The sequence below is a fragment of the Agelaius phoeniceus genome, chromosome 10, assembly GCF_051311805.1.
Source record: "Agelaius phoeniceus isolate bAgePho1 chromosome 10, bAgePho1.hap1, whole genome shotgun sequence".
In the NCBI taxonomy this organism is placed as follows: Eukaryota; Metazoa; Chordata; class Aves; order Passeriformes; family Icteridae; genus Agelaius; species Agelaius phoeniceus.
The window spans coordinates 12,465,090-12,485,780 of NC_135274.1; the positions used below are offsets into that span (position 1 = coordinate 12,465,090).

Genomic DNA, 20,691 nt, shown 5'->3' on the forward strand with positions numbered 1-20,691 from the left:
GAGAGGAGAAGTTAAAGATGACAGTCATTCTTATCAGTTTTTTGAGTGTTTTGATTCCTGATGTCCTATACTCAGCATCTAGATTGATGTACCTAATTAGAAGTGGTCTAGCATTTTTCATTGAAGTTTTGCTGGCTGCTTCCCTCTTACCCCAGAGTATGCTGATGTTGAAGGCAACAGTTGCTGCAATAAAGTTAACGTTCACTTGATATGCATGGGAAATGTTCCTTCCTTGTTGTCAAATGACAAAACCAGCTATTGATAGGTAGTTTATATTGCTAGACACTGCTTATATACTTTTAAGTAAATATCATTAAACTACCTTTTAACAGTAGTAATGCCATATAAACATTATGAGGCTTTTAAAATATGCACTGTACTAGAATTCAGTATTGAATAATCAGACAGTGTTATGTTTGTGCCCAGGGAAAAGAAGAGGAGAAATAAGAATGTTCATGGTCTTAAAAAATACCTTTTTTCATAATTGCAGGAAAATCTCCGCTATTACGTGGACAAAGTGTTCCGTGAAATAGTGCGGTCGAGTATAAGTTGTCCTACACTAATGTGTGATGTGTTTTATTCTTTGAGGCATCTGGCTGCCAAAAGATTTCCAAGTAAGTGTTCTCTAAGAACTTCTGAAAGTGGTGTTCAGACTGAAAACTTCTGCAGTTACCTTACAGGGATTGTTAAAATTCTTATCTTGTCCGAGGCTGTGCCCTGAACTTTGACAGGCATTTGTTTTTCTGTCAGGCTGTAAGTTATAGTAAAACTTTATGGTTAGTCAAGAGACATTTTTTGTATTCTGACACAAAAATATAGCAAATCAGAAACTGCAAGACAGCAGCAAATGAGAAGTCATCAGAAGAGTACAAGATTAATATTAGAAAAGCACAAGTAGTACAGGAAGTGATTTATTTGAAAGACTTAAAATTTTTAAGAGCTCTTCTGTTTATTGCTTCTAAAGAAACAAGATGAGAACTTGAAAATCAATTTAGCATTTGCATCTTTACATGAACTGTCACTGTTTACAATGGCCAGCACATTCATAACTTCTGTGAAGTTAGCTTTAGTACTGCTATAGCTAAAGCAGTAATGGGTAGTTTTGAGGAGGGTGAATAGTAAAAATTATTAGGTTTGTAAATGTGACCAGTATTAGAATAGCTTTATTCTTTCAGAATGCTTTTAATATAGGAGTAATGTAGTGGGTCTGAAGTACTCACACTTGAGTCAATTAAAATCTGAATGTCCTGTAATAAGCTACAGGTGAAGAGAATGCTCCTCATAATGTGGAACATTTCACTGATTCATGTTTGTCACTGAAACTGAGCCATAAATTACTCTAGTTCAGACAGTTCTTTCAGAAAAGCTGACTTAACAGATCAGATTGAAGTGGTCATTAGAGTAAGAATGTGACCTTACTGTACTTCCCAGTATAAAAACAGATATACCCAAAATATTTAATGACAAAATTCTCTTTTACATCATCAAAATTATATAACAGCAGTGTCGCAGACATCTTTTCACTAAAAGTCCTTTCTTTAGGATTTTTCCTTCTGAGAAGCTAAGAGGCCTCAGAGACAGAATGCAGACAATGCTGATCTGTGGAATGCAACAGGTGCACGTGTGACTGGCCCATCTTGGATGTTTATAATTAATGCCAATCAAGGACTGAGCTATCTCGGACAGAGTCTGAGAGAGCTGCCTTTGTTATCATTCCTTTCTTTTCTATTCTTAGCTTAGCTAGCCTGCTGAGGAAACCTTTTCCTTTCCTTTTTAGTATAGTTATAATGTAATATATATATATATATATATATATATCATAAAATAATAAATCAAGACTTCTGATCATGGAGTCAACATTCTCGTCTCTTCCCTCAGCCAAGAACCCTTGTGAACACAGTCACAAGCAGGAGTTTATGATGCAACTCAGAATTGCAATTATATTTGTTCCTATGTGTTGGCTGTATTTGTCATGCAGCATTAATGTATTTGAATTATCAGTGAGTAGCTTTCCAGGTGAAAGAATCCAATAGCCCCAGAGTTTAGAGGCAGTGTCTGCAGTGTTTTGTCTCTGGGTGCAGCATCCAGCCAGACCTAATCAACTGTGTATGTAAATGCTTGCAATCATCTCATTGTTTCTCCCAGTGGAGCTGATGAGCCAGTTGTATGGGAATAGAACTTCTTTTCAGATAAATTAGCAGTAAACACTCCACTATAAGGAGAAAATATCTTACCATGACCATCTTTCTCATTTCATGCGCTTCATTGATTTTTCTATTCTATTTTAAAATATGAATGTCTCCTCTGATGTTATCTTCTTAAGGATTTTTATGTTAACTGTCTTCATGGTTTCCTAAGTTCAGTGCATGTTACATTTCATGGTTTTTCTCTGCAGATGACCCTCATGTACAGTATTCTGCAGTGAGCAGCTTTGTGTTTCTTCGTTTCTTTGCTGTAGCCGTAGTCTCACCTCATACTTTTCATTTACGACCTCACCATCCAGTAAGTCTTGTGAAGCTTTGTTCTGTTTTATTCATACTGTCAGGGCTGTTGGTTTGGGAAGGCATAAGTTACTTTCAGTAACTGGGAAATAAGATGACTAAATGTCTCTAGGCTCAGTTCCCAAAGGATATAAGATATTTACAATTCTTTAAGCATCAGATATTTCAGTCTTTATGGGGTGTTCTCAAATGATGTGGAAGAGCTTTCTATATTAAAGATGCTGTGCTTTTTTTGGGAATGTGCTTCTGGAGTGAAATAACAACATGACCTGAGGGTCCTTTAAGGTATAGGCCTAAACTGCCTTGGTTCTTTCCACCAAGGAAATTAAACATCCAGACATTTATTGCCATGTGGGTCTTAAGCAGAGGTTGTAGCATTATCCAGTAATTGGTTGGTATATTTGTCCTGGACTCCACTAGTTGCAATGGCTTGACAGATTTTCTAGTTTTGTTTGTCCAGTAGATACACAGTGTAAAACAACTTCAAAAATAGGAATATCGATATTAAAACCCTGTATTATTTTTCACATTAAATTCAGAAAATATATGAAATCTGCTTCTCCAGAGGTTATCATTATTACCTTATTTTATTTACTTAGGTGTGTTGTGCCTTCAAAAGAAAAAGATACACTTATTCTAATTCATTGCTTTGACATTATCCAGATTTTTGAGTAAAAAAAATTACATGATTTTAACATTTGAGGGTTAAACATCTAAAAGGGAACAGCGAGGCCACTTTTGGAGGCAGTGTTTATAGTTCTGTATTAAAATGCAATTGGTGAGGTAGGAAACAAACCAAGTAAAAGCATTAAAGATGAAGTTTTAAATTTCACTTTTTATTGTGAAAACTTGGACCATTTGTCCTGCAGTATTTCATTATGTTTATTATTCAGAAGTTTGTTAGATGTGTAGTAATGATTGCAGGATTTGAGGGTTTCTAGTGTTTTATATGTAAAAATGTTTCACCAGAACTAATATTAAATTCTAGTGGTAATGACTAAAACAATAAACACTGTGCAGTAGCTAATAAACTAGATAATATTTCATGCACATTTTTTTTCTTTTGGGGGAAAGAAAAGGAATGAAGATGTACCAGACTTACTACATTGTGTAATATACTATCTTTCTTGACTTTTTAATTTTTTAATCAGTTCTACCTGAAACTGTGAAAACAAATGACTTCTGAATTTTGTTTCATTGTTTTAGGATGCACAGACTTCTAGAACATTAACTCTTATATCAAAAGCCATCCAGACTTTGGGGAGCTGGGGAAGTTTGACCAAAAGCAAACTTGTAAGGCTATTAAAATTCTTTCTCATTTCAAACATTCTGTCTATTGAAAATTCCTATAAAAGTTTATTTATGTCAATATACTTTTCCTTTCAGTCGAGTTTCAAGGAGACATTTATGTGTGAGTTTTTCAAAACATTTCAAGAAGAAAAATTTACTGAATCTGTTAAAAAGGTAACTTTCAACTGTATTTTATTTTATTATTGTTGGTGTAGCTGATCAGTCTTCATTATTAAACGGTTGTGTCAGTGTTCAGTTTTCTACTAGAGAGAAGAAGAAAAGTTGTGGTCTGTTTCAGACATTAAAAAAACCCCAAACCAAGAAACATTGCAAAACCATACACAAGAGTTGCACATAATGAACTAAGCTAAATTAGTTTAAAACTAAAGTGTACATTTTTTGAAAGAAATTGTTATTGGGTCTGCTGTTAAGAAACTCATTAAAGAAAGCTTGTGTGACCTCTGGGCATCCCTTGTTACATTGTTCCTAGGCCCTGCCATATATTTTCATCTATTGCATAAAATAACTGTTCTGTTCAAGGAGAAACTGTACATTTATATTTTCAAAATAGCTTTTGGGGTTTTGTGTTTCTGAATATTGTATATTTATACTCCCTGTGGTTTTTTTCCTTAAGTTCCTGGATGATGTTTCCTCTACTGAGAGTAAAGAGCCCAGTGGTGTGAGCGAGCCAGTACATCTAAAAGAAGGGTGAATACATCTTGAATTTATTTTGTCCATAGGAAAATTGACTTCAGTCTTTTTTCAGTAATGCCAGATTCAGATTAATGCTTATCAAAATGTCTGATATACTGTAGAAATTACTATATTTGTAATTTAGATGATTCCTAGTATGTAGAATTACTTTAAAAGAACAGGTGCAAGCTTTCATAACTCATCTTCTAAATACTTTAAAAAATAATTAAAAGCAACTGAAAACCTATTGAAGACTGTCTGCATTACTGTCACAGTTCAGTGTGTGCTCTGTGGTGGTTTTTGAGGATTGTGAAAGTGTATTTTAAAATGTGATTAACTTAGAATTATTCTACCTCCTGTGTAAGCCTGGCCAGCTAAATGTTCTGCCTTTGAAGTTAGATAGAAAACTACCCTGTAATTTAAATACTTAACATTTAGTGATAGAATACTCTTATATAGATGGAGGTGAAAGTCACTCTTCCTAAAAAATGAACTCTCTTTTGCTTGATGTTGCTCAAGAATGATGATTTGAACAACATTCATGAGGAAAAAATAGTTTAATTTACTTGAGAATATTTTAATTTACTTGAAAAGCAGGTTTATAAGAAGAAAAGATCAAATGGGCATCCAAATTTCAAACAAGGAAGAAACATGTCTCTTACTACTAAGATATTGAATAGAAATGAAGGAGGAAATTGTAGTAGATCAGCACTTGGTTATAGTAATAAATTGATGGCTGTTGTTCAAAACAAAAGAGTTAGGAGTGAGTACACTTGAAGTGTACTAAATGCAGTTTGTCTGTCCTTGCTGTTGAGCCATACCCAGTGTCATTTCACTGATACAATTACATGGAGAAAGTGGCAGGAAAGAAAGAATCTTGTAGTTAGAAACACCTTATTCCCTTTTGTGAAAATTTGGAATTCTTCATCTGGACAATTTCCATATCCCCTCCAAATGTAGTGCTACAAGCACTGGTCTGGACTGTGTGGTCTTCAGACTCCTTTCCTGCTTTTGGAACCCTGCACACCATCACCATAGTGGGAGAGAATCGTGAGGATCTGTTGTGAACAAGTAGTAGATTTTTTTTTAATATACAATGAAGTAGATTTTTACATGATGAACGATAATGTCTTATCTCAGTAAATGGTTTTGAAGACTAATGGTTGCATTTCATTTGATCCTGTCTTTACAGAGAAATGTACAAAAGAGCTCAGGGGAGGACTCGGATTGGTAAAAAGAATTTCAAGAAGCGATGGTTCTGTCTAACAAGTAGAGAATTCACATACCACAAACAGCAAGGTAAATAATGTTTATTTAACAATTATTTTTATTTTTCAATCTTGTCTAAGTGTTTGTAGCTTTTTTTGTGCTTTTAAAATGGCATAATTTTTTTCTTTTCCTAAAATACCTATGATTTATTTTAGTTACTTTTGCCTTGATTAATAGAGGCTTCTGTCTGATTCATGCCTATTTTTTCCATAATAAAAATGCATATTTTTAGAGCATGAACTTCAATGTCAGTGCCCTGAGATTATAAAACAGTTCTTAAAGATTGCTTCACTCCTCTGTTTACAATTTCTTACAGATAAAGAACCAATTTTCACTATCCCAATCAAAAACATCCTTGCAGTGGAGAAACTTGATGAGAACTCCTTCAACAAGAAAAATGTGGGTCAAAAGATAGTTTATATCTAATTCTTGATATGTTCTTTAAATAAAAGATTGTAATTAGCTTACAGAGTTAACAAAACCCCCTTAATAAACACTTCAGCAAAAGGTCTTTTATGGATCAGGAATAACAAGCTGTATGTTATTCCATAAGTTATTCCAAGTATTCTGAACATGAAATCAACCTGGAAATGTGGCTATCCTGCACCAAGTTTTCTGACTGATTGTGACTTTGCCCCCCTTGCCTAATTTCTGGAATGAAGGTTAAAACTATATGACCTTATTACAAAGCAGTTGAAATTCTGTTATGTGCTACTAGAAATGTAGTGTTACCAAACTTGTATTTATTCCTTTTGGTGAGAACTTCCTGCAATCCCTTCATCAGCTGAGGCAGTTGTCTGTGCTCACAGCCTCATTCTAGCCCTGGAACACATCAGTTATTTCTGTTCTTATGTCAGCCCAAACATCTGAGGCAGTGATAAAAGAACAGCTGTCACTAAGGCCAGTGATGGCTAAAGGAGAGACTTCTGGGAATCTTCTGTTGCTGAAGCATGAAGGTCATGCTTCTTGAAATCTGGGGTCACACTTAAAGATATGTGGATGAAGAAGACAGAAGATGCATCCTGTTCTAATTTATAAGGGTTCTTTCTTAGATGAGAACACAGGGAGCTTTTCTGCTCTGTGTAGTTGAAAGAGGTGAAAAGTCTGCTTCTCTCCCTTGTCTCACTTTCTCTCTTAATTAGAGGTTTTGGAATTGCCCGAGCACTGAAATCTATTTTTGCATATTTGAAATTGCTCGGTAACTGGGTTTTTTTTACTCAGCAGAATAATATGCTTCTTCTACAGATGTTTCAAGTACTCCACGGAGAAAAGCCACTCTATATCCAAGCAAATAACTGCGTAGAAGCCAGTGAGTGGATCGAGGCTCTGTGCCGGGTAACCAGGTGCAACCAGAGGAGGCTGAGCTTTTACCACCCCTCTGCTTTCCTGAACGGGAGCTGGCTGTGCTGCAAGGCCACGGCCGAGAGCACCGAGGGCTGCGCGCGCTGCACCGCGTAAGTGCTGCGGGCTGGAGCCGCTCTGCAGCCTGCACACAGGGCAGCCAGGCTTCCCCTCTCCTTCTGCAGAGCACGGGCATCGGGCACTGAGTGCTGGGCTTCTCTGCTACTTGGTGTGCCACCCTGTGGAGGGAACCTGCTCAGCATGAAAAGCACCAATACCACCCTGTTTCTGAGATCTCTTCATGCAGAATAATGGATTTAATTCAGATGCCAGGTTGAATGAAGAAATATGACACACCAGGAAGTTCAGCCTGGAAGTCTTCTCTCCTTAATGACTTTTTCTTGTTTTATACAACAGCTTCACATACTTTAAAGCAGTGCCCTAAGAAAGTTAGCTAAATAATCTTGTATGTAGATTCTGACAAATCATTTGGGTTTTGTAGGTATGTTAGGAAAATTAATAACATCTTAAAATGGTTTAATGTCTTTTTAGAAGCTGCTGATTTCTGAAAACAAAGAAATGCTGTGATTTCTTTTAAAAATAAATTTATCCTTAACTATGTAGGTTATATAAAGTACATACTAAGTTTAGTGAAACTGTCTGTGAGTGATAAACATATTAAAAGGCTATGTGTAATGAAAAAGAATCTGTTTTTACTTGCTTTCAAGAATTATTGATTACCTGTCTTTGTTCACCTTTTAGAGATGTTCCTGCTGATACTCAAATTGAGATTGATGGAGACAGAGAGACAGAAAGAATTTACTCCCTTTTCACTATCAACAGGTCCAAACTACAGAAGTTGGAAGGTACTCAAATGATAATTAAGAAGAATTACACTGATATTCAGTTCTAGTTCTCTGGGCTAAGAATATAATTTTGAACAATTAACTGAATTGTTAATTGTTAATTCAATTAACAATTGAATTAACATTCAAGTGAATGTTGATTCAAACAATTGAATTAACATTTCTATTATATTCACCTGAAAATAATAGAAAGTAGAGAAAGAGATAGAAGATAAAAATTCAAAGTGCCCTGGTGTCTGTTCTTCAGGCATTTCTTTACAATAGATATCAGGCATTGTTCTAATTGAATTTCCATATGTGTAATATTTTTAATAGTTTAAACTGCAACTGTAGGTGGTGCTTTTCTATGCTTGTTTTTCCTTTCCTGACTATGTGATGAATTATATTAGACATGGTTTTGCTGTAAGAAAGCACTGAGCTTCTCTTAATGTGAACAGGAGAGAGCTAGATGCTCAAGATGCTGAGCACAGCTAGCAGAAAATAAGCTATAGACTTGTAAATACATTTAATTTAGACTGCCTCCTGCTTTTATCTTAATCCATTTTATGTATAAGCCAGAGTAACTTTACATTTCAGAATGTTGGAGTTACCATTTGCGTGGGAGTTAGATTTGGTTTTTAATTGTTGTAATTCTAAAGGAGATGATTGTGGTGGTTTTTGCAGAGGCTTGTGGAAGTATAGCAGTCTATCAAGGTCCTCGGAAAGAACCAGATGATTATTCTAACTTCACCATAGAAGATTCTGTAGCCACTTTCCATACACTTCAGCAGATAATAGATATAGTAGAAAAGCTGGATGAATCACATGAAAAATACCAGAAGAAGAGATCATCTAGTGCCAAATATGGTAGTGAGTAAGTATCTTGTTTAACTTGGACATTGATAAATGTGTATTTTGAAAAAAATAAATCATGGGGTGAGGCCAGACTTGTTGGGGTAGAGATAATGAAGGTAGAGTTAGACAACACAGACATGGAGAGAATAAGGTACATCATTTGTAGTAGTGCAGAAGTACCAAGTTATAGCAAACTCTCAAAATTTTACTTTTTGGCAGGAACATATCTTTTAGGTAGCATATTTACTGTTTGTATTTTACTTGTCATACTTGATGATAAATACTATTTCTTGTGAAGGTAAAAAACTGTTCTTTGGAGTACATTGTTGTTCCAGAGCACATTCTTTAGTTCTCTTTAATCCTGGCTTATGCCTCTGGAACACCACTAGCAAGTTTTTAGATTTCTCCTTTTTATCACTAAGGATTGATTGACCAGGAAAAATAGAAAAGCTTAAACCCTGATTTGGTTTGCTTAGGTTAGTGTTTGACCCAAGTTGTTCAGAAAAATTGACTGTGATTTAGAAGTCCCATGTGAAAGTAAATGAGGTTTTTGCAAATCACTAAATTTTGCAATTAATGGTAGAAATTGGGATGTTACTGCTTGATAAATTAAAATTGCATGATGAGAACTAGAAAGCAAATGTTAATCTTAAAAGTATTTACATATAATATTTTGGTTTTTTGCAGAGAAAATCCAATTGTTGGAAAAGTTTCCTAATCAAAACAAACTGGCCCACTTGGATGAAAAAAGAAACTGGAAATGTTGTAGTGTTTTGGTTTTTTGTTTGTTTTCTTTTTTTAAATTCATTATATGCATTTTTGCAAAATATTTAAGAATGAACATAAATACTAGTTGTGTTGACAATCTATTTAATATTTAAAAGAAAAATACCTTCTTGGAAATCCAGTTTTTAAGGTTTATTCTCATTTTGCTGAAGAACTTGAAGTTCCAGGTTCTTGAAATAACAGATGTGAATAAATCTGAAGGTTGTTTTGCCATTGTTTTCTTATTGGAAAGAACTTTCTAAACAAATAAGCTTTTTCATGGAAGAAAATCCACACTGCATTTGTTGGTTGGATTGCATCTCAGTACATACACTGCAAACTTGCATGAGTTTACCATGAGTGCCTGCCCTGCTGATACGGATCTCGAAATAGAAATCCCAAGATCTTATGATGTGGAAAAGATCTGAAGCTTCACACTCAATGCATTTGACTTTTTTTTTCCTTGTATTAGGTGTTATCAGGACTTGATTTATCTCCAGTTGAAGTTCTACAGAACCATGCAGTATGCTGCAAATAATCTGGACAGCAAATACCAGTGTTAGTCGAGTTATTAAGTACTAAAGAAGAAATCAGGGAACTTACGTTGTACCTCTTGTTTACATTTGGAGTGAGTAATATATGGAGTGACATTAGACCACTATCTATTTTCTTTAGCATTTTTTAAGGTACATATTTTTACTTAATCTGAAAAGAAATGCAGGGTAGTAACATTCTTGTTAAATACGTTTGCCTTCAGATAGAAGAATTTAAGTGTGAACAGATTGTGGTTAAGTACTGATCAATTAACATCATCCCATGTATGATTTAACTTCTTCTTTTTATAAAAAGTAATAACTACATCCAGCTCAACTTTTGACTACAAATCTAATAAATAATCTCTATTATAATCACTCAAAGCACTTTAGATATCTGGACTATCCCAGATTATTTTTAGATACTTTGTAGTATCTGCTTGTTATGATCAGTTGAATGATCAACATTTTTTTGTCTTTAAACAATGCTTCAGTGAATATTTTTGTATCTTTAGTTACATAGATTCGTATTTGCCACTTAACACAATTTTAAACTGGCATTCCTGACTTCAGTAAGATTAATTTTTGCTCACTTTGTCTGAGAAGTTAGTTTTCTGCTGAGAAAAAGTACATGTATATAACCAGGAAGAAGCAAAGGTATTAGGTGGCAACTTTGCTTCATCAGTATTAAATACAATGGTACTCCTTGGAATATTATTTTTAATAAAAGTTGTATGTGGTACTTTTATTTTTAAAGCATTTTCTGTGGGGTCTTTTGTTGTTTTGTGGGGTATTTTTTAGTTTTGGTTTTGTTTGTTTTTCCAGTCACGATTTGGCCAAATTAATTAGGAATGTAACTTAGACTAGAAATCCACAATGCTTGAAACAGTAAGGTGTTGGAATTACCACACATTTATTATACTGTTGTAAGAAAGCTTTCTGTAATGGAAGCAAGGTGGCAAGACAGGATTGAAATTTCTTTGGAATGAATGTAACTTGTTAAAATGACTTCATTTTAATACCAAGATATTTTAGAATATCTGGGATTCAGTACTAGGACCAGCAACATCACAATCATTTCATCTCCTCAGCTGGTTTTGTGTTTTCCTTTTTTCACACATTGATGTGGTCAACGGGACTTTTATTTGCCAACAGTTAAAAGTGAGGGAGAATACAGCAATGCAAATACATGTGTTTTGCCAAGGTAAAGATAAATTGCCATTGATCAAAAACTGCCATTAAACAAAGTTGAATGTGGTTGAGGGTCAGAATTAGGGTTTGTTGTATATGAATTAACCCTGTGGCAAACCCTCTTCCTTGGAGCCATTTTCTCTTGTTTTCAAATTAAAATTTATGAAAAGTTGAGTAGTATACTCTTGCAATGTTGGGGTTTTATAATATGCACTTTTTTTTTTTTTGCTTTGGTACTGGAATATTGAGAAAAAAAAACCCAGAAGGCCATTGAATATTTGTGACCATTAAGATTTGATTTCTCATTTTATAATGTTTTAAAGTACAGTAGATGTTCTAGAATTTAATTAGGTACAAGTAGAATGATTAATAATAAAAGTTGCATTCATTTTGATTAGTCTAGAAAAGTGATGTTATTCAGTAATTAGTTCTGTTAGGATTGTAAAAGTTTTAATGTTATTATGATGATGTATTGTTGAATGTATTTTTATTTAAATTTTATTTTCTTATCAAGACATTAAAATGTTTTGTAACATTGCTTGAGAATAACTCAGAAATAAATGACAACAAACCTGAGATAAGCTGTGTTTTTCCTGTGAGGCCTGGCTGTTTAAAATGGTAGCATTTAACTGAATGAATGGGGGTTACATACAGGACTTGGGTATAAAGAGAGAAACCTAATTGATGGTGGGGGCAGAAGCCACCAGAATTGACCCCAGATTTCAAAGAATCTCAGAATCACTGGGTTGGAAGATTCCTTCAAGATCATAGAGTCCAACCCATGCCCTAACCAACCCCCACCTCCTACAGCCACCTTTCAGGAAGGTGTAGAGAGTGATAAGGAGACCCCTGCCTCTCCTTTTCTCCAGGCTGAGCACCCCCAGCTCCCTCAGTGGTTCCTCACAGGGCTTGTGTTCTTTTTTCCCCATTCTGCAGCACACAATTGGCTTTCATTCTAGCTGAACAGTCCCTTGATGGGCCAAAAGGAACTTGGTTTGAGTTCTCATTTTTAGATATTCAATTTGGAATGTTTTCAGTGAATGAGATGAGCAAACACCCAGTCTGAAAAATGTGGTTTTTATTTACAATTAAAACCAGTAACAAGGTACATAGGGAAACCCTCTGCAAGAGCTGTCGTGGGTTTGTGCCACTCTCCCATGTGTCACCTCCTTAATGTCATGTGTGGCTGCAGAGGACAGATGAATTACAGACTGCCAGAACTACTTCTCAAAAATGGCTTGGAATTTTTCTTACACAGCTCTTTAGCTGATAAAATGGCAAGAAAATAATTTTTAGGTGGGAAGCTATCACTTTATTTCTGTAAGGCAGTATGGACAGAGTCAAAGGTGCCTGTGTCATATTTGCTCCACTTTCACTGCTAATGTAAGTGTGGTTTATATTTGACTTTGCATCATGTACAGCACATGTGATGGTTTGACAGCACTCAAACACAATTATAATCTCTGTCATCGTTTGCTCTTAGAACTGAAGAAGAATTGTGTCAGGGATACAAGACAAATTGTATAAATCTAAGAACCCCAAAATTTCAACAGAATTTTCTTTTTCTTTTTTAATTTTTTTAATCTTTATTTAGAGATAGTAGACATTTTACGTAGCAGAAAATAAATGTACCTAATTTTTTTAGAAAATATTTTAACTTTCTAGGTTACATCTAGCCCCAGTAATTTGGAAGTGCCATGATGATTTTTTAAATGGACGGAAAAGAATGATAAGTTAAAGAAGTGGAGCTGGCAAAGGGAATTGAAGAGTGTGGATTGAGAGAAATGTGAATCAGCCAAGCTAAAAAGATCTTATTCACATGCTGTTTAATAGTGTTCAAGGTGCTTCTGAATTGATAGTTGAGGAATGTACATAGAATCGTTAATAAAATTTTATTTTTTACTTTATTACCAAGGTGGCCAAACAGCACGCCACTGCTGAACTGTTTTGCTTAGGAAATGTGTTGATTTGGAGGATTGGGGTGTCTCCCCATTCTCGAGGCAGCCCAGGCCATTGGTGAAGTTGCGATTGGTTCACGTGCACGCTGCATACGAGAACATCCTTCATGAGCAACGCCAGCTTAGCACCTCCCAGGTGTGCTGCTGAAACATAAGAAGTGTTTGAAGGCTCTGTGAAGGCGTTCGGGGTCCTGGCAGGGGCTCCTCGCCCCGCGGGCCCTTCCCGCGCCGCCTCCGGGCCGGTGCCGCTGCCCGCGCCGCGGGCGGGGCTGCGCTGCTGCCGCTGCCGCCGGAGGGTGGCGCTGCCGCCCGCGCGGCCGCCGGGTCCCCGCCCCTCCGCCATGGCCGATGTGGAGGACGGGGACGAGCCCGGCGCCCCCCACTCGCTCTCGGGCTCCGCGGGCTCCAAGGCGGGCGCCCCCGACAAGATGTTCTCGCTGAAGAAGTGGAACGCGGTGGCCATGTGGAGCTGGGACGTGGAGTGCGACACCTGCGCCATTTGCAGGGTGCAGGTCATGGGTAAGCGCCGGCCGGGCCGCCATGGCCGCGGGGCGGGGGGCCTGGGCCGGGCCTGGGGCCGTGCCCGCCGGCCCGGGCACGGCGGGCGCAGGGCAGAGACGCGGTTTCCGGCAGACGGGGGGGCTGATCCCTCCCGCCTCCGCTTCCTCCTCCGCGCCTTCCCGGAGGAGGAGGAGAAGGAGGAGGGCCCCGCGGGGGCCGGGCCGCCGCGCTCCAGGGGCCACACGCGGCCCCGTCGGACGGCGAGTGCCCCCTTGGCCGGCCGGGCCGCGCTCCCTGCGCGCCTCACGCTGGGCCTGGGCCCCGCTGGGCTGCTCCGTGACGGGCCCGTCAGTGCAGGGCCGCCCTCGTCGTGAGGGCTGGTGCTCGTCTGAGGGCAAATCCCGCAAGCGCCTATTCACAGCCGGGCTGAACCCAGTGCTGCTGCATGCGTGGGGCTGCTGTTCATGGGATGGGTTTTGTTAAGGGGTTTTTATTAAGGTTTTTTTTACGAACCAGTTAAGGATGTACATATAAATTCATTTTTCAAATATGTTAAACCAGGTGTTTTACACAGTCTTTACAAGCGTGATAACTGGTGCAGTTTAATAAAATGTACTGAAAAATCTTTTGAGTAAGGGGTTAATTTACTTGGTTTTGAAATCCAGAGACTGATCGAAAGCACCTTCATTGTTGACTCATATTACTGTTTTCTGACATCTTTGTTAAGTATGGTATTTATCTTGGTTCTTCAAAAACTGTTTAAATTCTTCCTTTCCTGTGTGTACATATCCCATTTTTACTCTTGGGCTGAGTCATCCTCAGTGTAAGTGTCCTCTCACCTGGGTATGCAACGCTTCGGCACCAAAAAGGACCCAAGATCCCCTCCAGAGCACCTTGCTTTTGTAGGGCCAGGAACCATGATACTGAAATGAAGTCAGCATTTGATTTGACAGAAATGAGGCAAAATAAGCAATTCTGTCACTTCTCATAAATGTTTTTGCTGGGAAGCTTCTGTGGAACAGAGGAGGCAAAAGGGTGTACAAGAGGAAAAAAGGGGAAGCGCAGGCTGAAGTGGTAGGAAATTGATCTTTTACATAAGCGTGTTTTGAAGATTTTTTGCTTTTTTATGGTAAACAGAGACCACTCTGGAAATATGAAATTGGCTTCATTTTCCGTGTAAACCATAATTTAAAAAAACGTATTTATCCCCATTGTAAGCTAGGCTGTTACAGGACACTATTAAAAAAAAAATCGTAAATTAACAAAATCTTACCCAGAGCTATTATAAAAGTTAAAGAAAAAAAAAAGTCGTATTTTTTCATAGCTAGACCAAGGGAGTACTTTTAATCTGAAACTAGAAAAAAAACCTGAAAAAATCTAGTAACCGTTTTTTGGGAACAAACCACATTGTTAGAATGTGAAACTTGATCATTTCTGACTTCAGTTTAGCAATTTCGCACTGACCCTGCCAGAGCGGGTCTGGCTCCTGTAGAGCCACTGCGTCTGCAGTAACCTCAGGTGGGAGGCAGTGCCAGGCTGAGACTGGCACTTGTTGAAGGTTGGTTTGACTTTTGCAGGGAGGGAGGTGTTTAGCTGGCTCCATTTCTGCTTTAACTCCTTGAACCAATGTGGCTTTAGATGCACAAGGGAAAGAGAGAAAAATGCAGGTGTTAGCTGGGAAGCGCAGGATTGCAGCTGGACTGGCCTTGCTGTCCTTATTTCAGTCTGACCCCCGTGGGGTTATGATGTAGGAGTGGGGACAGGTTACTTTGGTGTGGTGGCAGTGATTTCTGGCCTTGGCTCTCTGTGCTGAAAACTGCAGCTCTAGGACTCCATAGGGCAGCTGATTTATTGTGACTTTCTGCTGTGACCCCAGATCACTGGGCTCCCACACAGCATGGTACAAGCTGAAGCACTTCAGCTGAATCTTCCCAGCACCTTGGCCCTTAACTGCTGTTGAAATATAAATTATAGGGACAGACAACAGGAAAGTTTTGCTTTTATCTCAGTGAAGAAAGGGCAGCTGTTTTAGAGTTCTGTCCTCTTTGTTCTCTGTTACCTGAGAAAAGGAGTGATGTCTGGGCAGATCAATCTAAAATAGAAATACTGGCCCTATCTGTCAGAGACTACAAAAATACTCAATTCTTAATTTCTGTAGTATATTATAGTTTTGTCTTCTGGGAGAATATGGTCCAAACAGTGACATGTAAGTCAGATCCAACCTGCAGGACTCTTATTTAAACTAGTTCCTTTTCTTTGGAGGAGATGAAGATGTGTTTGCTCACATAACAGTTGAACACTTTCTGTTGTGGGGATTCGTGCACTTGTGTCTGTGGCAGCCCATGTTGGGGCAAAGGAGAAGCAAAGGTGTTTTTCCACTGTATTGTGTGGCACAGTGGGAAGCCTGGAAGTTGTCACTCTTGTGTCTTACTAAGTCCTGGAGCTGCCATCCAATCCTAAAGCCACAGACTGGAATGCATAAAGATGATAAATATTTTTAAAGAGATATCGTTCTGTATTTATTAACATATATTATCAAATGTACTACTATATTCGTGTGTTTGTGACTCCTGTGAAAATTAGATGCAGGTACTTGTTAAGGGAAGCTACTATAAAAAGTAGTAGGTGGTGGGAGGTGTGATGAGAGATGCACAGCCTAAAAAATCAAAATTGTGAATGACTTCCTTAAAAGGAAATGCTGACATCTGAAAAACAAAGTCCTGTAATTAGGGTTTGGCTTTGTGCTTGCTCTGGTCTTAATATGCCTGAGTGCCTTGGCACAAATCTGCGGGCTTTTATATCTACAAAATGGAGAAGGCTTTTTTTCAGCAAAAGTTATGAAAATACCAAAGCAATGGAAAATAAACAAAACATGCTGGAGAGTTCAGAGTCCTTCTGATCTCTTTCAGATATATATTTCATTGTCATTTGCACAGTTTTAGAATTGAAGGGGGCTATTTAATGTTAAAGAGCTGAACTAGACATCAAAACTTGAGATTTTTACTTCTGTAAATTTGTATTAGAGTTTATATTTTCCTCTGACAAACCTATTCTTAAGATGGAATCCTGAGAATCAAATTGAGTTTGTTCTTGTTTACTTTTAGATGCCTGTCTTAGATGTCAAGCTGAAAACAAACAAGAAGATTGTGTTGGTATGTAGTGACTTCATTCGCTTGTTTTTCAATTGAAGCTTCTCTCAGTATGGTGCATTTTAAGGTTTGAAGGGAATACTGATTTTATTAATGCTCAAAAGTAAACTGGTGTTTTGTTCTACATTGTATCATCTTTCTACATTAGTAATACTTTATGCTTATTTTTGAGCATTACAAAAAATCAGTTTTCATATCAGCTGTGCTGTAAAACAAAACAGCTTCCAATTTCCTGTCAACACATACACAACTAAGAGGTTTAGGTTTCTTTCATTGTGAGCATATTTGAGATCATAATGTACATTTTTGAAGTGGGTAGGAAAAAGCTGCCTTTTTCTTCAGAGGTGCATGCCAGAAAGCACAATGGTAGTACAAATAAAAATCCTCTGTTCTGAAATAAATGTGTGTCTGAGATAGAAAGTGGTATTTTTCCCACTCATAATTCAGAGATAATGGAGGCAATGACTTGGTCGTTCACTTTTCATTTTCAAAAGTGGAATCACTTCAGTTTAAGCATAATCATACTTTCAGTGCCAATGTATGCAAAAGAAGGTCTTAATTCTGAGTGTTTAAATTGGAAATAGTGAAAATTATCTCAAAGAATTTGCTTTAAACCTTTAAGACAACTTTTAAAGCAGTGGTAAACCTTTCCATGCTGTTGAGCTTTGTATTTTGAAGTGTATTCTCTTAAAAAGAACCACTGGGGTTTTTTGATGATTGTTTTAATGTGAATAGGGTATTCCTGTTCAAGATATCTTAATTGGCTTGCTAAGTATTTAAGATAGACAGGAAAAAGTATAATTTACAGCACTCCTTTGATTGGTACCCTTGTGCTCTTGTGAGGAAAACGTGAGCTAATAAGGAAAAAAAGCAAAGTTCTAAAACATTATTCAGGAGTAAATGGATAACAAAAACCAATTTTTGTAGTGTTGGAACAACTGTAGCCTGCGAATAACTCATGTTGTAAAGTCCCATTTTCAGACTATATACTGTGTGACACGTGCCTCCCTGCTATCATAAATTTCAGTTCAAACAGTGCCTTTCATATGAGAATCTGGTGATATGCTCTTGTGTGATAGTGAGTCAGTGGTGCATTGGCCTTTATGTTGATACTGGGGAAGATAAAGGGAAAAACTTGAATAGTTGCACTTATTTCCTGGGCAGAACACATCCCTAAATGTGCTTAAACAGCACAAAACCTGGTCACTTTATACAAGAAGGTGAGAATATATGCATTTCTTTTTTTAATATTTGAAAGGAAGTAAAAGGCTTAATGGTGGAACTCACTATCATCAGAATGATCATAATAATCCAATCTCAGTGGATAAATCAGTGATGACCTGTTTTGTCTGAAGCTTCCAGTGGTTATAAATTTGAGAGTGGTGGTTTGAATCTTGCTGTAGGAGTTGCTTGAACAGCTGAGTGTGACTGGAATATGTTCTTTCTTCTCTTTCAGTGGTTTGGGGAGAGTGCAATCATTCCTTCCACAATTGCTGCATGTCCTTGTGGGTGAAACAGAATAATCGCTGTCCCCTCTGCCAGCAGGACTGGGTAGTCCAGAGAATAGGCAAATAAAATCTGGAAGGATTTCTTTCTGTTGCACTTATTGGAATGGTGTGTGTGTTATGCCCTATGCTGATGCAGAACAGAAGGTGTCCATCAGGACATGACTGGGTTTGCTTGCTCCAAGAGCAGGGTGGGTTTGGTGCAGGCCTCTGGCTGCTCAAGGTGCAGTCCATGGGCAGGCTCACTGCAGGGGTTCACAATTCAAACAGGAGATGCTACTTCAACAAATGTATCTGCTATGGTTAGAGTGTTCTCTCAGATCAGAGCATAGAAACTTAGTGGTGCAGATTATACCCTAAACATTTAATCTTTTTCCATTGATAAATTAATTAAATTGAAAGGGTCACCTTACCTGGTCTGATACACTGCATAGTTTACTGCCAGGATAAAGCAAATGTTTCCTAAATACTATTGTATGCAAAAACACAGTCAGTGTGTTTTTTAAGAAACTATTCTGAGTTTTAATCTAAAATTGACAGTGTGTAAAACATTTGCTATGTGCTTTTTCCATGACACTCTATTAAACATTTCTAATTTAGAGTTTCTTTATGACTTTCGTTTTCTTGTATCTCTACATGTGTTGCTCTGTTATATTCTATACATGATTTCTACAACCATAACATTAAAATTTAAACATGTTAATTAATTTTTTTTTTTGTATTTCTGTTAGTGATCATGGAGACATGTATTTTCAATCCAAAGATTTTTTGTACAAAGCCATGTATTTGATATCAGTTAACTAGAGGTGTAGACAATCATGCTGGTTAGCTGATTAATACAGGAAACAAACAAAAGTGATAATTTAAATAACCCAGGAAAAAGAGGCATTAATTAAATCTAGGGAAAAATGGTAAATTGTGATTTCATGAGAATTTGGTTAATAGAAATTTCTTTATTATCTTTTTATTGGTCATAGTGTTTTGGAAGCGTTTTTCATTTTTGCGGAAATCCTGAATATATCATCATCTTTGAATTTTTTCTTTCAGCTGTTAAAGTGCTTGCCTCTAACTTTGTCTTTTCCCTAAATACCCAAATTATTATGAATCTGAATATATGCTGTGGGATTTTTAAAATATATGTCTCAGAGGTAGAATTATTGCTTTCAATCTGTAACAAATTCAGGCTTAATAAAATGGTCAATCAATATGGGTGAAATTGAAGCAATATATTATGCATTGTTTACTTCAAAATTATCATCTTTAATGTTTAATATGTTTCTCAGTAGATGTGTTTCTATCTAATTCTAAGTACATTTAAAGAGGTTTATCTTCACTATATAAACTAGTTCCAATATCTGTGTTATCAAGCATATTGCAGAGTTTACTGTGGTTTTGTTTAATATTGTAATCTTGGTTTTTAAGATGTTGTGATTTTTTTAAATGTAGCTTTTGTTTAATTACACACTGAGATAAAAAAATCCTGAGTCACTGTTACACTGTATCACATCAGTTGTTACTATGCCAGATGATGTCTGTCTTAAAACTCAAAACAAATGTCAAATATATTAACAGTAGTAATGAAGTGCCTCTAGCATTTACATTGTTGTGGAGTATTTCTGTTTGTGTAAAAGTATTCCCAAAATTCTTGCTGAAAAAAGAAATCAGAGTGGACATAAAAATAAATTTTAGCTGTCACAGTGAAACTGTATCTTACCTACCACCTGACCTCTGGTAATGCCATCTAGTCCCATCAGAGGACTTGATTCATTTTTCTTTGCTTTATAGGTGAATGTGGAAAGTACCAAACCCTGCTTTTAGCTGATGTCACGTGCATGGCAAGAGTAGCTGCGAATTACAGTTGTGGAAGAGTTTTTCTAAGTGTCAGCTCAAAGGGCTGTTGACACAAATGAGGTAGTAGGAAAGTTAATGTTGAAATCAAAGCAACTGATATTTTTGTGTATCTATTTGCATATTATAAGTATCTTGTTGACCAGTAATTGAGGTTCATCCAGAACATAAGGCAATGAATTTTAAGTCCTGCATATTTTCTCTGTGATTTAGTGATTAGCCTAAGTCCCAGTCTTTCTATGAGCTCTCCACCAGAGAACTTCTCCAAAGCACACCCTGGTATGGCTGATTAGCATGGTTGTTAGTACGTCCCAGTACATCCCCGTGTTCAGTTCTGCAATTGTTCACCTCTTGTAATGAAAAATAAATCATTTTTGCTTCTCACCCAAACATGCTGTTTTATGAGCGGGTAACACTACCTTAAATAGCCGTTGTCAACTAATAGAT

The 20,691-nt window shown here is 37.1% G+C and overlaps 2 protein-coding genes across 7 annotated transcripts in view; both read left to right on the forward strand.

Moving 5' to 3' along the window:
* Positions 1-11,864, forward strand: part of RASA2 (RAS p21 protein activator 2) — a 45,290-nt gene extending 33,426 nt beyond the window's left edge. For all 5 annotated transcript variants that reach the window (XM_054639563.2, XM_077183914.1, XM_077183913.1 and 2 more), the window contains 11 exons: positions 491-614; positions 2,396-2,502; positions 3,708-3,794; positions 3,888-3,965; positions 4,426-4,499; positions 5,677-5,783; positions 6,070-6,152; positions 6,999-7,207; positions 7,857-7,960; positions 8,624-8,813; positions 9,482-11,864. In XM_054639563.2, coding sequence (XP_054495538.1) covers positions 491-614; positions 2,396-2,502; positions 3,708-3,794; positions 3,888-3,965; positions 4,426-4,499; positions 5,677-5,783; positions 6,070-6,152; positions 6,999-7,207; positions 7,857-7,960; positions 8,624-8,813; positions 9,482-9,512 — 1,194 coding nt within the window. In that variant the 3' untranslated portion in view covers positions 9,513-11,864. The remainder of the gene's footprint in view (positions 1-490; positions 615-2,395; positions 2,503-3,707; positions 3,795-3,887; positions 3,966-4,425; positions 4,500-5,676; positions 5,784-6,069; positions 6,153-6,998; positions 7,208-7,856; positions 7,961-8,623; positions 8,814-9,481) is intronic.
* Positions 11,865-13,531: 1,667 nt separating this feature from the next.
* Positions 13,532-20,099, forward strand: RNF7 (ring finger protein 7). Of its 2 annotated transcripts, none has more exons than XM_054639093.2 (3): positions 13,532-13,753; positions 16,847-16,894; positions 18,348-20,099. In XM_054639093.2, exons 1-3 carry the CDS (start codon positions 13,583-13,585, stop codon positions 18,402-18,404), a joined length of 276 nt encoding a protein of 91 aa, XP_054495068.1. In that variant the 5' UTR covers positions 13,532-13,582; the 3' UTR covers positions 18,405-20,099. The 2 variants fall into 2 exon arrangements, with proteins under 2 accessions (XP_054495068.1, XP_054495066.1); XM_054639091.2 differs by having other exon boundaries at positions 13,537-13,760.
* The last annotated feature ends 592 nt before the right edge of the window (positions 20,100-20,691 follow it).

Excerpts from the sequence above, each read along its gene's own strand:
- RNF7 (XM_054639091.2), top strand. The coding sequence starts at position 13,583 with ATGGCCGATGTGGAGGACGGGGACGAGCCCGGCGCCCCCCACTCGCTC. Across the intron at positions 13,761-16,846 it reads TTGCAGGGTGCAGGTCATGG|ATGCCTGTCTTAGATGTCAA; the intron begins GTAAGCGCCGGC and ends GTTTACTTTTAG. Across the intron at positions 16,895-18,347 it reads CAAACAAGAAGATTGTGTTG|TGGTTTGGGGAGAGTGCAAT; the intron begins GTATGTAGTGAC and ends CTTCTCTTTCAG.